The sequence below is a fragment of the Buceros rhinoceros genome, unplaced genomic scaffold (assembly GCF_000710305.1).
Source record: "Buceros rhinoceros silvestris isolate BGI_N320 unplaced genomic scaffold, ASM71030v1 scaffold9480, whole genome shotgun sequence".
NCBI classification, from domain to species: domain Eukaryota; kingdom Metazoa; phylum Chordata; class Aves; order Bucerotiformes; family Bucerotidae; genus Buceros; species Buceros rhinoceros.
The window spans coordinates 40,015-56,658 of record NW_010391297.1 but is presented as its reverse complement, the minus strand read 5'-3'; the positions used below and the strand labels follow the sequence as shown (position 1 = coordinate 56,658).

General features: G+C 44.1%; 1 protein-coding gene across 1 annotated transcript in view; it reads left to right on the top strand.

The window, feature by feature from the left end:
• Positions 1-1,140: 1,140 nt before the first annotated feature.
• Positions 1,141-16,644, top strand: part of LAPTM4B (lysosomal protein transmembrane 4 beta) — a gene marked incomplete at its 5' end in the record, with an annotated part of 40,649 nt that continues 25,145 nt past the window's right edge. Inside the window, 4 exons of the mRNA XM_010141041.1 lie at positions 1,141-1,252; positions 9,358-9,431; positions 10,036-10,158; positions 12,702-12,706. Of these exons, the coding sequence (XP_010139343.1) occupies positions 1,141-1,252; positions 9,358-9,431; positions 10,036-10,158; positions 12,702-12,706 (314 nt within the window). The remainder of the gene's footprint in view (positions 1,253-9,357; positions 9,432-10,035; positions 10,159-12,701; positions 12,707-16,644) is intronic.

Genomic DNA, 16,644 nt, shown 5'->3' with positions numbered 1-16,644 from the left:
CAAAGCCAAGACAAGACCCATCTATGGATACAGCATTCCCAGCACAAAGCTATTTAACTGTTCTATGAAAAAATGCAGTAGTGAAGATCTCTAACCCCCTCCAGACAGTCTCTTCTGCTGTCTGATCATTCTTATCATTCAGCAAGCTGCCTAACCTAAATTTCCTTTCGCTGTAATTTAAATCTGTTACTTTACCCATTTCCCAGTGGATCTGGAGAAAAGTCTACTGCCTCCTTAATTTTTTCACCTTTCTGCACATAAAGGACTGAGAGAATCTCCCTTCACCTTCTCCTTGCTAAGGAACCCCAATTTTTCCCTGTCACTCACACTTTCCGGATGTCTGATAGCTCTCTATTCTGTTGCAGTATCCTCCCCAGGGTTACGTTTTGGAAGGAGTTTGGATGGACCCTTTCTGCAAAGGCCCTGTGGAGGGCAAGCGGGAGCATGACTTGTGTGTCAAATATCCAGGTTTCTGTAGGACTGCTCACCACCGTGTAGCTGCAAAGATGAGCACATGGGGTGGGAATGAGTTATATTCAGTTTATTCACTATCATACACAGACTGTTTTCCAAGGAACTGCTTCCCTACATTGCTGCCGGCTCCTGAACCCCCAAGGCCTCCTGATTTAGTGGCTCATGTGAATCAGCTCATCACTCATGGCTTCTTAAAATTCAACCTCTTCCAACAAATTGTCTCCTCTTCGATCATCTAGCAATTTCACAAGGCCTGTCCCCAATTCCAGCTCTGGCATGCTAATAATCCTTGACTATAACACTCATTTGTAATAGTGTCAAAATGATTGTTTTTAATTAATTTTAGTTTTTGCAACAGAACAAACTGAAGTGGATGTGCTCACAAGTTTTATAACTGAAAGAGCAGCGTTAACTGTTCTAATGATGTGGAGATAGCTGGAATGAAAAGGGTAATCCATGCTGGTTTCATTTTCCTGTCGCCACATGGGGAAGAACCCCAAGTCTGCTTACACAAACCCAGAGAAACCAGTTGCAGTGTTAGTTACATACTACAGTTGTATAATCGGAAAACAGCCTCTGCTATAGTTTACATGTATTGTGGTTGGTATATGCTGCTTAGAGATTTTTCATGGATTGCTGATGCTTTTCCATTTTTCCTCTCTGTAGATTATCAATTTGGTAGTATTGCTGATTCTGCTGAGCGCCCTGACTGATCCTGACCAGTACCACCTAACCAGTGCTGAATTAGGGGGTGAATTTGAATTTATGGATGATGCCAGTAAGTACAAACTGCACAAATACTAGCACTCATTGATCCAGCATTTATGTAACTGTCCTATCATTTCAATAATTACTGTCCTGTAAATATTGCTTCACCTTGGTATCTTTCAGAAGCATTTTTATTGTGAAAGGTGTAATCATGGCACGGTTCAAACTGGTCTTCCAGTAGTAACCTTATCTGCTACCTATTAGTAATCTGCTCTGCTGTGTCCTGACGTGGCTGGTGCAGAGCAAACCCTTGACATGGAGATGTTATCCCTGAGCATGATGCTGAAAGCCTGAGGAGGATTTTCATAGAATCATGGAATTATCTGGTTGGAAGAGATCTTTAAGATTATCGAGCCCAACCATTCACCCTGCACTGCTGGGGTCCCTAAACCATGTCCCTCAGCACCAGATCCACATGGCTTTTAAACACTTCCAGGGATGGGGACTCCACCACCTCCCTGGGCAGCCTGTTCCAGTGCTTCACAGCCCTCTGTGCAAAGAAGTTTTTCCTGATATCTAACCTAGATCTCCCCTGGCTCAACTTCAGGACATCTCCTCTCGTCACCGGTTGATTCACAGTGTCTGCACCTCCCAGCATCATGTCCCATAGTGCCTGCACATGCATAAGAACCCATACTGCTATTTATGTAACTGGATGAATGCGTTCATTCATTTTTTACATACTTGCACACCCTCCCATGTGCACATGGCAATACTTCAACCTGTTGTATTAGAAGCAAGTATAACTGTATAGTCATAGGTGTATTAGCGATAACACAGGGCTTATTCCTTTTCTCACCGAAACGCATCACAGAAAATCTTCAGTGCAGTTTCAGGGAAGGGTGAGCCAGGACTTTTATGTCCCTGCAAAAACCTCCTGTCCTTTGCAAATGTTTCTTTCTTTCATGACTGTTTCAAATTATTTGATGATGTTGGTTTGTTACTTGCTTTAACCATATAATTCATTCCTAGTACAGCTTTCCCTCAATGTGATTTTGATAAAAATGTCTGTTTATTTTAATTTCTGTTTACAAGATTTGTTACATTCGACATTTCTCACAGTAATCTGAAACAAGGCCTCCTGCTAGTTACACTGGTGTCTTGCTGCTCAGTCATACCCATCCACAGCAAAAAGCTCTAAGTCCTTTCCTCATTCCTACCAAAGTCAATACAAATTTCAGTGGGAAAAGGAACAGCTTCACACCTGAGAAAAATAATTGCACCCGTGTTGTGTCAGTGCTGCTAGGTATCAGTTAAGAGGCGGTTATTTCCACAAGGTCTTTCGTACAGATTTGGCTTGAGGGTCTACATTTAATTAATAATCTGGAGCAATTGCTATTTTACTGTGTCTTCATTGAAAAACCACCTACAACTTCCGACTAAAAATCTTTTTATATAACTGGATTTAAGAAAGTAAGGACTATAGTTGATACAGATGGTCTCCTAGCTGTTCCTGACATATTAAAACTGACTGCCTTGTCCTAATTCTCAGAGATTAACCTTGGTAATGACTGTCTGTCAGTGTGGTTTTATATAGCCGACATCAGAGGCCTGACAATGCCCAAGGCTTTAAAATAGTAATTCTGTTTTGTAATGCAATAGCTGTCAGATCAAGTGCACTGGGGATTTCCATCTACACTTGAAAATTGTATTTTCTATAATGTTTTATCGAGGTTTCAAGTGAACCCTGCAAAACTGTAAAAGAACAGTTTGTGGGCTAAGCGACCTCATTTCCATTCAGTAAAGGGAGCATTTCACAGGCAGTTAAATTACAAATTAACATTTGAGTTAATGTCTCCTTGTATTCTTTGACTCCCTCCAGTTTAATGTCTTACCGAGTAAAGGCAGCTGAATCAAGCTACTGGCTTTTACAGTTGCTGGAAATAGCTGGCAGGAGATTTTTTTTTTTTTTAAGTATGAATATATTTGTTCAAATCTGAGGAAATGTTTGCTTATGAGATAAAACATCGGACAAAATTCCACATGCTCTTCTCTTGCCCTTCTTTCATTTGTCTTCTTTGAAGAAATGTTTCCTCGGTTAGCTGGATGTGCTGAGATTCTTAGAGGTGAAACCATGTGTTTGAAATACAGAAGATACATCAATGCTGATGCTAATGAAGGTTCCAAAGTTGTTATCTATATGTACTTGTGCTGACAAATAATAACAGTGGAAATACTAGTAACCATTATTCTCATTACTACTTTTGATGATCCTATCAATAACAAACAAACAAACAAGAAAAATGCAGACACGCAGTTTGATTGTAAAATTGTCACTCCCTTTCCCTCACTCCTCAAATAGGCTCCTTCATAAAAAAATCTGAAAATATCACCTGGAAATAAACTTATCAGCTGAGACACAGTAGTGGAATTATGGCTAACCTGGAGTTAACGACAGATCTCTCTTGACTTCCAAGAAACCAGGATTCACCCAATATTTGTATTCATATTTATTTCTCGCCATGATTAGGCCTGGTTTATGGATAACTTTCAATTTTCTGTTCCAGTGGTGGGAGAAATTCCTGGTACATGCAGAGCCAGTGCAAACTGCTTAAAAATGCCAGTGCGGCATCAGTTCTTATGCGAACGGCTGCTCAGCCTTGATTTCAGGATTTAGCATGGTTCCCAGGGCATTACCAGAGGCTCCAGAGAAAGCAGAGAAAGGATTTCCTGAGCACTTAGAAAAAGCTGTAGGTTATAGAAAACAAGGGGGGGAAAAAAATCTGCCAAGACTCGCCATGCAGCAGATGTAGGTACTGGAAGACGCCAGTGTGTGTGGTTTGGCTGGATCTCCAAGATGTACATCTGGGAGCTGGGGAAAATGTTGGGCTCCCTCCCGTGCTGGATATTCAGCTGAGCCCATTTAGTCTCATCTTTCTTTTTATTATTTCCTTAGGGCCTGGGGGAGTTTATGAACTAGAAGCTGGACTAGGAAAAATAAGAAATGTGTGAGCTGCCCAGTGTAATACTGCTGCTGATAAAAGACTAATCTCTGAACAGGAGATGGAAAAGCCCTGTAAATCATTTTGACTTCCCAGAGGGTTTCACCCGAGCCTCCTGCTCAGCTTCTCCAGACACACAGACCATAATCCTGCCATGTTAACAAGCCCGAAAAAATCAGTGAGTGTTACTTGGTTTTATTTACTGCCTTCACAGCATTACAGATGTGTGTGATACTTCATAAGCCATATGACAACAAGGACTGAAATCCTATGTGTGCCCTGTAGAAACTGAGGGGAACTTTGACACCGCTGTCAGCAACTCAGGCCAAATTCTGCCCATGTTCCTGCCCTGGGACGGGTACGCGAGAAAAGCAGACACCTCAGAGCAGGACGGGATAATGTGAAGGTCTCTCTGCTGAATGTGACATGCATCCAGGGCTTAAGAAGATTAATTCAAATAGAAAAAATTTAATAAAGAAACCTACAGACCGCAGGCTTGGACTTCTGTTGGGTGTTAAATGGAAGCGGCAGCGTAGGTGCTTTTCCTGCCCCAGTCCATCAGCACCACCCACGTAACATGAGCCCCGTGTCACAGAGAGGGAAGAAAAAATAGATCCCTGCCCTAGCACAGCGTATTCAGGGCTGCATCTTCCCTTCTAGCCTTATCTTCTGGAGTAAATGAGCTGGTCTGAAAGGTGCAGAATACTCTTTCCTTCTCATTGGCCTCCTTCCTTTGCTAGAGAGAAAATGCCACCGCCACATGGATTGTGACCCAGGAAGTGACATGGTGGGTGACAGCAGCAGCACCAAGCTTGCACAAGCAGCCTGAAGGAGAGAGTGAGGCAGTAATCCTTAGCTGGCATGAGGAGGCCGGGCTGCTGGGCGGGTGAGCAAAAGCCTGAGGATTTAAGGCTGCTGATCAGCAGCTTTCTGGCCCCTGCTGTCAGAGCTGTGAGCCAATGATTACCTCCATGGCTGGGCAGGTGATAAGCTGGAGGATTTGAGGTCTTCATCACTCCACACAGGTCTTGCCTGGCTGGCAGCTTCTCCCTGACCCTGCAGCACCTGCCACCAGCCTCCTCTGCAACAGGAGAGGGGAAGGCCAAGAAATGCTTGTGAGATGGATTTGAGGGAGCTCCAGCTGCAGAGCTTGCCATGCACACAAACACTCCATGGCAGGATCTCTGCCCAGCCACAGCACCATCTTCCCAAACCAACAGGAAGATAGAATCTCACTGCAAGGTATAAGAAAAAAACCAACCCTGATTTCTTTAAACCCAAGAGAAAATTCAAAATAACTTCTTAGGCAATAGGCTGTATAGGCACTGTAGTGGTCCAGGTACAGCCCTTCTAGCCATGAATGCCATGGAGAGTACACCATGGCTGGAAGAAAATTCACACACCCCTGTTAGCTTCTCATTTAATGTGCCACGTATCTGTTTTGTTCTGATTAATTGAAGCCAACACGGCTCAAAAAACCCAATGAAGCCTTAAATGAGAAATGGCTTGAGCCAACTAGGACTTGGCACAGTGGAGCTCAGCTAGAGAGACACCAGAGATGGAGAATATGAGTGTGTCAGGTCAGAGCTTCAATGTCAAGTTTATCGCAGTTTGCTAGGCTCTGGCTCTGAACCAGTACTGCCACGGCCACGAGCAAAGCGAGGCCAGTGACTGCTGCATCTGCTGCAAATGACAATGACAGCAGCTTTCTCTTGGATACAGTGAGTTGGCGACTGTGATTAAGCATGGACAGAATAAATACATGAGCAGTGCCTTCAAACTGGTGGTTAAAATAAGAAGCTTGATCCAAGAGCCTCTTACAAGAGGTTTCAATTGAGGTTAGTGGCTACAGACAGCCATTTCTATTTCTCTCCTTGTCTTTCTTTACCTCAGTTGTACCTGGTCTATTCAAAACCATTTAGGTTTCACGTGATGTATGTAGGCAGCCAGAGTAAATGACCACACAGTTAAGAGTGTCTAAAGAGGCTGCAGTACCTTTTATTAGTGCAGGTTTGTTTTGTGGGTGCTTCTTCCTCACAGGATAGTTTTGATTTGAAGAGGCCTTTGAGACCATTGAGTTCACTGTTAACCCAGCACTCTAAGCCAGATCACCTCTAAGCCATGTTCCTAAGCACCACGTCTGTATGTCTTTTAAATACCTCCAGGGATGGGAACTCCACCATCACCCTGGGCAGCCTGTTCCAGTGCTTCACAACCCTCTCTGTAAAGAAGTTTTCTGTAATATCCAATCTAAACCTCCCCTGGCACAACTTGAGGCCATTTCCTCTTGTCCTGTCACTTGTTACTTGGGAGAACAGACTGATGCCCACCTCACTACAACCTCCTTTCAGGTAGTTGTAGAGGGTGAGGTCTCCTCTCAGCCTGCTTTTCTCCAGGCTAAACAACCCCAGTTCCCTCAGCTGCTCCTCATCAGATTTGTTGTCTAAAACCTTGACCAGCTTCGTCGTCTTTTGGACATGCTGCAGCACCTCAGTGTCCTTCTGGTAGTGAGGGGCCCAAAACTGGACACAGTACTCAAAGTGAGGCATCACCAGTGCTGAGTACAGGGGGACAATCACTTCCCTGCTCCTGCTGGCCGCACTATTGCTGACACAAGCCAGGATGCCATTGGCCTTCTTGGCCACCTGGGCACACTGCTGGCTCATCTTCAGTCGGCTGTCAACCAGCACCCCCAGGTCCTTTTCTGCTGTACAGCTTTTCAGCTGCTCTTCCCCGAGCCTGTAGTGTTGCAGGGGATTGTTGTGACCCAAGTGCAGGACCTGGCACTTGGCCTTCTTGAACCTCATACCACAGACCTCAGCCCATCCATCCAGTCTGTCCAGATCCCTCTGGCCTCTCTACCTTCAAGCAGATTGACACATCTGCCTAACTTAGTGTCATCTGCAAACTTACTGAGGGTGCACTCAATCAGCCCCCTGCTTCCCATTCCTCTTGAAGGCAGAATTCAGGTCACCCCTAACAGGCACAGCACAGCCTTACGTCTCGTCTCCTAAATACTTGGAGACTGGTTGTGGCAACACATCTCAAACACCTGCGCTGGGTATCTGGATTCTCTATAGAGTCAAAGAGCAGAAGGAGGTGCCTCTGAAGAGCAAATTGGGATGAAGAGCAATTTGGCATGCACTGAGATGTCATCCCCTACTGAATTATGAGCTGGGAGCCCAGGTGCTTCCCAGTGGCTTTTCTGAGCACCCACAAGCCAAGGTGCATAAAGACACTGAGTAGGAAGCAGTGAGGTGGTGCAGGGGTGCAGCTAACTTCAGTGCTGGTGCCTCTCCTGGGTGAGACCTCCTTACTCTGACAAAAGGACAAAGATTCAAGCATTTGCTTTGCAGGGAAGGACAATTGGATTCCAGGCCCTTATCAGACTACAGTGGTTTGAATATGCTCCTCTAAGTGCCCAGGAAAGGGACTCCATCTGTTATATTAGGAAGTAGCCTACAACAGGGACTATTCTGTTGCGTTTGAGTTGCTATGCAATCACAAGGACAATATTTGGGGTCAAGGGAGAGAGAGCAAACCCGACATGGGCAATGTCCTGGAAAAGGGGAGGCCTGGGTTCCTAAATCCTTAATTTTGCTGTTGGTAGGCACAGTGCCCAAGAAACTTGTATATGTAAGCACCCTCTGGAGACACCCTCGCCAGCTGGCAGCAGTCTCCTCTTGTTCATTTTTCTGCCAGCTTCACAAGTCTCAGGTTCCTCTCTGCAGCAGGGGCCATCAGTAGCCTGGATTACTGCACTAGGGCAAGGTTGGTATTCCCTCAGGTAGCAGAGGATAAAGGCCTGGGCCCTTTGTTTTCTACATGAATGATCTTACTGGTAGGTTGGAAAAAATTACCAACAAGACTTAGTGTCTGTCTTTCCTCTTCGGCCATGACCCAGGTGAACCTGCACTGCTGCCTGGTGGGAGGTAGGTGAGACCTGTCCACAGCTACCAGATCAGGACCTTTCAGGGACTTTGATGAAGGCTCAGGGCACCTGCACAGAACCTCATTTTCATGCAGGTAGGGAGGTGGAGGGATTATCCTATGCTGTGGGATGCTTCTCGTCATGTACCAGAGTTAGATGTTGTGGGAACTCTGTGATCAAATGGAGGCATCTTAACTCTTTTAATGCCTCCAAAGGCAGCAGTGATGAGTAGTGGACAGCCTGAATGTGGTCATGATTTGTGTGGCTCAAGTCCACCAAATGTCTCATCGAGGCAGGTAGTTAAAATGCACCTGGTGAGAGGTACAGAGGTGGGATCTGAGTCATGTCTCTTTGAACGCTGTCTTAGCCTTGGAAAAGTAGTTGCAATGTTCAGCTGCACTTCTAAACTCACTATAGGGTCAGGTTCAGAAATGCACTTCTTGTATCCTGTCTATGAGCTGTAATGATATACAAGGGAGATCTGTACGAAAAGACCAAACATACATAACTTTTCCCCCAGGATCTCCTCCCAGCTGTTTGTGGCTTAAGAACTTCTCAAGTATAATGAAAAGTAATTTGAAAGCTGAGCAGCAACAGAAGAAAAAGACAGGACCTCAGTAACTGCCTCAGTCAATATCTTAAAGAATATTTTCCTTCCTTTACTACTTCGCCTTTCCTGACAGTTATACATCTTCGTTAATAAACTGAATATCTCTGTAGTATTCTGGGTTGAAATAAAAAATCCCAAGATGTTATTTCTGCTCTAAGATGCCTTTACCTGCCAAGTTTGCTTTTAAAAATTAGTTTTTCCTTGTCCAGAATTTTTGTGGATACACAGCAATGGTACACAGCAGCTCTTAGTGCAAAAACAATCTTAGTGCAGAAAAGCAGATACTTCCTGAACTACAGATGTCATCATCACTGGCAAAATAGTCTTCTTATCAAGACTGATGATGATTTTTTAAAATCCTCAGAAAAACATAATCCAACCATTCATGGCATCTCCACAGCCTCACAGAGGCTGCAAAGTCTTGCACAATGTAACCACTGTGCTTCTTATATTTAGGAGGCTTCCCACAAGAACCAGAGATTTCCTCCAACGATGGCTGAGTGATGCACCTGACCCCATCTCCACCCACTTCCCACCCTGCCCTTTGAGATGCCCTGCATGAGGCAGATGGCAAAATAACTGAACCAAGCTCTGAATTTATCTGCAATCATTTTGATGTGTTTCTTTTCCAGATATGTGCATTGCCACAGCGATTTCTCTTCTTATGATTCTGATTTGTGCAATGGCTACATATGGCGCATATAAGGTAATTCGTTATATTTGGTGAAGACAGAAATCAAGTGAACTATACAGCTCTGTAGAAAAAAAATGAGAAAATTGCTTTCTAACAATTTCTTGCTTAGTTATTTAGTTGAAAACTGAGAGAGAGAGAAAAAAAAAAGTCAAAGAAGCAGCAGAACTAATTGCTTAGCTCAGTGGTATCCCAGGGCCCTGTGCTGCGGGCAGGAAAGCTGCCCAGCTCTGTTGACTGCCTGCGGTTTCAAATGTAAGCTCTGGGCAAACTGAATTCAGAGAACTGAATCTTGTACCTACCAAAATTAAGGGAATCTTTTCCCAATCACCTCCTAAGCCTATGGTTTGTCTCAATATTAATCCTATTAATTAAGAGGGAAGAGTATCATGTGGTTTTTAATTGTCCCAATATAATGAGTTTGGGGGCTTACACCAGGTATATTACTGCAGTTCAGCAGCCAGACTGGCTTGGCCAACCCTTTTGTCTGAATGTCAGATTGCTTTTAGCTGATTTAACACTGCATTGTGTCAAATATTCCTTAGATTTCAGTGCAGAAAGACGTATATCCTTCTATTGTAATTTGTGGCTGATGAGTTATAATTTTTTTACTTTTTAGCAACATGCAGCTTGGATCATCCCCTTCTTCTGTTACCAGATCTTTGACTTTGCTCTCAACACGTTGGTTGCCATCAGTGTACTTGTCTATCCCAGCACAATTCAGGACTACCTCCGCCAGCTGGTAAATCATTTGATATTCACAAGCCTTTGGGGGGAAAAAACTGGTGCAACATGCACTGTTTGCCCTGTGCTTCTAGCCAGTGGTTTCCTGTTGACTTCCTGTGCAGTCCCTGAAAAGTCCTCTCAATCTTTGCTAGTCCTAGTCTGTATTCAACATTCTCACAAGGTTACATTAATAACTTACTGCAATATTTATGGAGAGATCTGGAGTTTTGCAATGTCGTGGAAGCTCTCAGCACCACTTCATTTAGAATGAGACTCATATTGCAAGACATAGGTAATACGTAATCGCTTTTGGATTCACAGTTATTGTGTTCATATCCAGTGGCTTATTTTTGGTGCTATTTCAAGGATGTTTTATTGCACCTTTTTTTTTTTTGTGTGTGTGTGTGGCTTTAACATAGATTTCATTAGTCAGGAGGTTGATTCAATGCTGGGGTTTTTTTGCTAGAAAATACTTTTGAATTTGTCTTAGGGACAATTAGAGGCTCCTTCCTTGCCATGGTCTACTTTTGCCAAACAAACATAGCCAACACTGCATAAGCTTACAAGATATGATTGCAACTACCTAAAGTAATGACAACAGCCCACCAGCCTCTGTCACATCACAGGACCATGTGCCATGTCTGGCAGGGTTCAGGTAGAGTTACAGAGCTCTGGAGAAGTCAATGCTGCATCTGTCTCTGAAAATCTGCCTTGAGAACCGGAATACAGATTAGCTTGGCTGTGAAATTTGTTATGTGGATGGAAAGTAGCTAGGACAGTATAAATAACAGGTAATGAGAAACAGCAGACAGGTGAGTAGACACACAAATCTGTGGGAAGAGGCAATGTGTCGAGCCAGTGGGAGCTGGGATGCATCAGGGGCCTGTTTTCCTTCACCTTACTTAACACTCACCTGCATTCACAGCTGATGGTACACTGGAAGAGAAGCAGAAGAATAATTCAAAAGGTTATCAGAAATACGATTGGAAAGGAGCAAATTACAGCCAGAGCTTGGTGAGCGCTTGAAGCTGGCACTGCTATTGGCTGGAGCCCTCCTGCCCATCCTTCACTTGCAGTCCCTCATTTCTTCATCAGTGCCAGCCCTGCTCTTGTGTCAGCACAAGAATATGTGTGGCTGCAGGACCTCCCCCCACTTCCCAGAGCATGGTTTCACTCAGTCTTGGCCATTGAGAGGACATTAAGTGGACAGGAGCAGGCTGGGAGCTACACTCCAAGAAGCCCCAGCTTTTCTGCTGAAAACCTGGTGTCATGTTTGGAGCCAGCTCACTAGAAGGGCAAAGAGCAACTGATTCTCTTGAAATGCTAAAACACCACTGTTGTTCCCATGCATAAAAAAAGAAAAAAAAATATGCCTTTCTGTAGCAGAAATACAAGGAGCAGGCCTTGGAAGGTATTGGGAATGGTGCAGCAGAGCACTTTGTGGAGCCACGTTGCTGCTTGGAGCATTAAAATCTCTGGTTGCACACGTCTTTGTCTTGCTATTGTAAATCATTTTCGGGATTGGTAATGAAATGCCTCAAGACTTCAGGAGTGCTAAAATGTCAGTGGTCAAAAGGGCGAGGGGGGATTTCCAGGATAATTATAGGCTGATTAGCCTGACATTGCTACCAAGCAGAATTGTAACAGAAGGGCTGAGAGGAGAGTCAGTTTATACAGGATTAGACCAGAGGAATATGATTAATGACTTCCAGCACAGTTTCATGGAAAATCAGTCCTGCAGGCAAACCCATTTTCTTTCACCGACAAAGATTACTGGCTTTGTCAATAAAGGTGGGCAGGGGCATAATAGACTTTTGTGAGACGTTTGACTTCGCAGTATGGTGCTCAGAGCAGCAATAAAGCACTAGATCAATAGAGGATGTATCAAATGGATTAGAAGAGGTTAGCTAGCAGACTGCGAAGGGTCATGGTCAAGCCAACCATCTGCCAATGAGTTTCTATTTCAGGCAGAGGAAGGTTTCCAGGAATCAGCAATAGATTTCACTTTTTTCCTGACTTACATGAATAACCTTGGTACCCAAGAGGCCATTCACAAAGGCTAACATTAGCCTTGGGAGAGCATCCCCATACTCACTGTCTAGAGGGTTTGAATCCTCTAGCGGGTGGTTGCAAGCAGGACCCTAATTTAGCTGTTCTGTGTCATCCTCTGAAAGACCCTGTCCCTGCATTGCCCAAAGCGAGCACATCTCTGCAATTCTCGGAGGCAGTACTTGTGACGTTTCCCAGCAAAATCACTTCTAATAAACCCCATGGCTGACACAGAGGTTAATGAAGCAGTAAATAACACTAAGGATGGAGCCATTAATCAGAGTGAGCTAGACTGACTGAGAACCCGAGTTCGGTCATTAATGTGTGCTGCATTGCTAAAGGCAAAGAAATGTTAAACCGTGAGGAATATGGATAAGCACAGAGTACGGCAGCTGTACCTGGGGTGCAGTGACCCTGTACGCAGTCTTGGGAACTAAGTGCCAAAACAAGAGTCCCCAGGTTTTTTTGCTGTTTGCAAAACCTGATCAGGGGATTCGTGGACAGAAAAAGCCAGCATTGAATAGTAATGGAGAGGAGACTTCTCAGTTGGTGATGTAGGTTTCATCTCTCTGTTTATGGTGTCTGATTATAAAGGGCAATGCTTAAAGGTCAGAGAACATGCAGAAAAGTTCCCCCCAAACTATATAAAAGATGCACACATGTAGTACAGTGAAAGACAATCGTTTTTCCAGCTTTGTTTACTAGGAAAGGAGACCAGGAAGTGATGCCATTAATTTTCATATGCAAAATAATGAAGTATTAAAAGCTGTTTAAATTAGATGAGAAGCATGATATTAAGAGTAGCTAAAAGCTAGTCCAAGTTAAGTTCATTTAGAAACAAGGAGTCATTTCTATTTTATCATTCGCAGTGGAGATTAGTGATTGGCAAAAACTACCAAGGGCTGTGATGAACTTTGTACAGGTTAATGAACTTCGAACAAGTTAATGTCACTTGTTCAACAAAGATTTGAAACTGTTCTGCATCTGCTTTGAAGTGCTTTATGTCTCCTCTGTCTTAGCTGTGGTCCCAAACACAAGTGGCTCAGCAAGAACCCCTTGTACTTGGAAAAGCCCTTGGAAGGACCACATCAGTTGGCAAAAGGTTGTTACATTTGGTTCATAGCAAATACACTCTGTCTGAGGGGGCAAAGGCAAAAAGGAGAGCTGGAGGTCACATCTGCTGGTATCAGATACTAAGACACACAACGAGATGAAACTGAAAACAAGCTTTTCAAATTCTTAGCAATAATGCCATCATTGCAGTGCTCGCACTCAAATGATGTTAAACAGACTTCTACCCATTAGACTTCTACCCATTCCTCATCCTTTAATAATACTCCTGGTAGATAGGTTTGTCGTCTCAAACACAGCATTTAGAACAAGACTGCAGTTAACACACCTGTTCCCATAGGTGAGACCTCAGCCATGCCAGTGGGGTGTGATCCCCCCTGGTGATTTATAAATAAGCCCTAGAGTCATCTTGCCCTCACCCCCTTTGCAGAGGTCTACCAAGGTAGGCAAAAAGCAAGGGTTGTTTCTTCCTGACATTCTTGCAGTTTTTCTTCCTCTAAAAGGGCTTTGGATTTGGGGAACGATGTTTGAGTGAACACAGCTCCATAAGGGAAGTGAAAAATCTCAATTGTTCTTTAAATTCACGGAATTGAAGAATCGGTTTTTTAGGAAGAAACCATAAAGATGATCAAGTCCAACTGTTAACCCACCACTGCCAGGTCACCACTAAGCCATGTCCCTAAGCCATGTCCCCACAATGTTTGTATGTCTTAAATACTTCCAGGGACAGTGACTCCACCCCCTTCCTGGGCAGCCTGTTCCAGTGCTTGACCACCCTCTCCATAAAGAATTTTTTCCTAATATCCAATCTAAACCTCCCCTGGTGCAACTTGAGGCCATTTCCTCTTGTCCTGTCACTTGTTACTTGGGAGAACAGACTGACGCCCACCTCGCTACAACCTCCTTTCAGGTAGTTGTAGAGAGTGAGAAGGTCTCTTCTCAGCCTGCTTTTCCCCAGGCTAAACAACCCCAGTTCCCTCAGCCGCTCCTCATCAGACTTGTGCTCTAGACCCTTCACCAGCTTTGTTGCCCTTCTCTGGACGTGCTGCAGCACCTCAACATCCTTCTGATAGTGAGGGGCCCAAAACTGGACACAGTATTCAAGGTGCAGCCTCACCAGTGCCGAGTACAGGGGGACAATCACTTCCCTGCTCCTGCTGGCCACACTCTTGCTGATACAAGCCAGGATGCCATTGGCCTTCTTGGCCACCTGGGCACACTGCTGGCTCATGTTCAGCCGGCTGTCAACCAGCACCCCCAGGTCCTTTTCTGCTGTACAGCTTTCCAGCTGCTCTTCCCCAAGCCTGTAGCATTGCAGGGGGTTGTTGTGACCCAAGTGCAGGATCTGGCACTTGGCTCCTCACATGCTCTTCTAACTTGCTGCATTTTGTGCTCAATTATTGTCCTTTCACCTAAACCACTGTTGATGTAAGGGATGGCCAGGCGCTGCTAAGCAGCACATGCTGCTCCAAGACTTGGCCAGGGCTCATGGCTTCAGCAGATGTTCCTGCTCTTCAGGGTAGCGGGAACTTTCCTGATCATTTTTCCACTCTCCTGTTGCCCCCGTGTAAATCCCAGTTGAGCTGACATGTGGAAACAGGACATTAGGTTATGGCCAAGACCCCAGCATGCAGTCATCCAGTCTTTGACCAATTACTGGTTCTCAAAAAACGGAGTGTAGGAGAACCAAAGCCTTACTAGGAGTTTTTTATTGCATTCACAAACTAGTTTGACTAGTCTCTTTATGGTAGGTCAGTACTAAAAAAATTGGTTGGGGCGGATTTACGGTAACTGTCCTTAACTGACTGGGCTTTCTAACCGTGTACATGACCTCTCTCTTGAAAGCAGGAGGGCAGGCTGTGCCATTAATACTTGTATTTTCTGCATGTAAGCTTTGTGTTTATTTTTCAGTACATATTTTCTTGGCATATATTCTTGCTTTCTTGGTCTCTGAGTGACTGCATCCTCTATATTTAGCAATAAGCTTTTGTGTAAAAGAGAAAGAAGCAACTTACTGAATTATAGCAAGATATTTTTCTACAAAAGCTGTACCTCACCAAGGAAGATAAGATAAAAACTTCAGCCATGAAATCTAGTATAGGAACAGAAACATTGCTGTCAAGAAGTGGAAAATGTGCTTATGTAACGTTTATCTGCAAACAGTTACAGCTGCTGTTGATGTTAACCACTCTGAACAGTTCATGGAAGCACTAAATAAAGGGCTATTCTCACTAGCAGCTGTCCAAAAAAAAAAAAATTCCCAATGCACTGGGCTGAGTGCTGGTGTAAGGGTTATTAAGGATTTAGTCTGGATTTACACCATCATCACCAAGAATATGGTTATAGCTTGGTCTAGTTATTTGTCCTGACAAGGATGCAGAGTTGGCCTGGTTGAGTAATTAGACCTGTAAGGGAAAAGGGGGTTGTGTGAGGAAGGAGCTAATGCATTCAGTTATAATGAGCTACTGTTGCAGCTGTCTTGTGTGAAGAACAGCTCTGTCTGTGAACAATGTTTTTTTCTCACTGAAACAGGAACTTGTGCCTTGCAATATTTCATAACGATTTGGAACATTAATTTTAAAGGGCGTGTTTTCTTTAAGCAATAACAAATATAGTAAAACATTTTTAGAGGCTATTTTTCAGCCAGTGATCCTAAAGTGTTTCACAATTACATATCACTGCAGTTAAGTAGGAAGATTAGTTTTGTCACCTCCATTTCATGTGTGAGATAACAGAAGGAGCTGGAGCACATTTTGATTTGAAATCATGACACTGCTCCCCTGTAGGACTCATACCTCCACAGGGCATGTACTCAGACAGCACCACTAACAAGTGCTCATGGAGATGTCATCCAAATTTAGACCAAATAAGATGGAGCAGAATAGACCCAATGTCTTTTGATCAAATATTTAGGTGAAAGGATCCTGTCCAGCTTTTCCTGCTTTGACTTTCTGGAAGGAACTGCCACTGATCTTTGGCAACCAGAGCCTGTGTAATGATTAGTTCATAAGCACAGGACTTGCTTGCCATTGCCCAGGATGGCAGGTTTCCTGCTGCAAAGCTCCCAGAGAGATGTCCTTTGCTGGATTGTGTCAGATACAAACCCAGTGAGCACAGGGAAGAAGACAGCCCACACCACATACAAAGCAAACAGCAAACCCCATAGCCTTCCGGGGGATGTTTGGCAGCTGAATCTTCACAGTGCCAGTTCCAGCCAAACTTACTGAACCTGACTATTGGCGCAGTAGTAGCTCACAGCCCCATTTAGTAGCTCACAGCAAGTTTTGTAAGCTGATAATTACAGAGTACACTAACTGAATGGTTCTTAAATGACTTGTGAGACTGATTTACAGTGTTTTGCTTATTTTTGTTTATGCAGCCC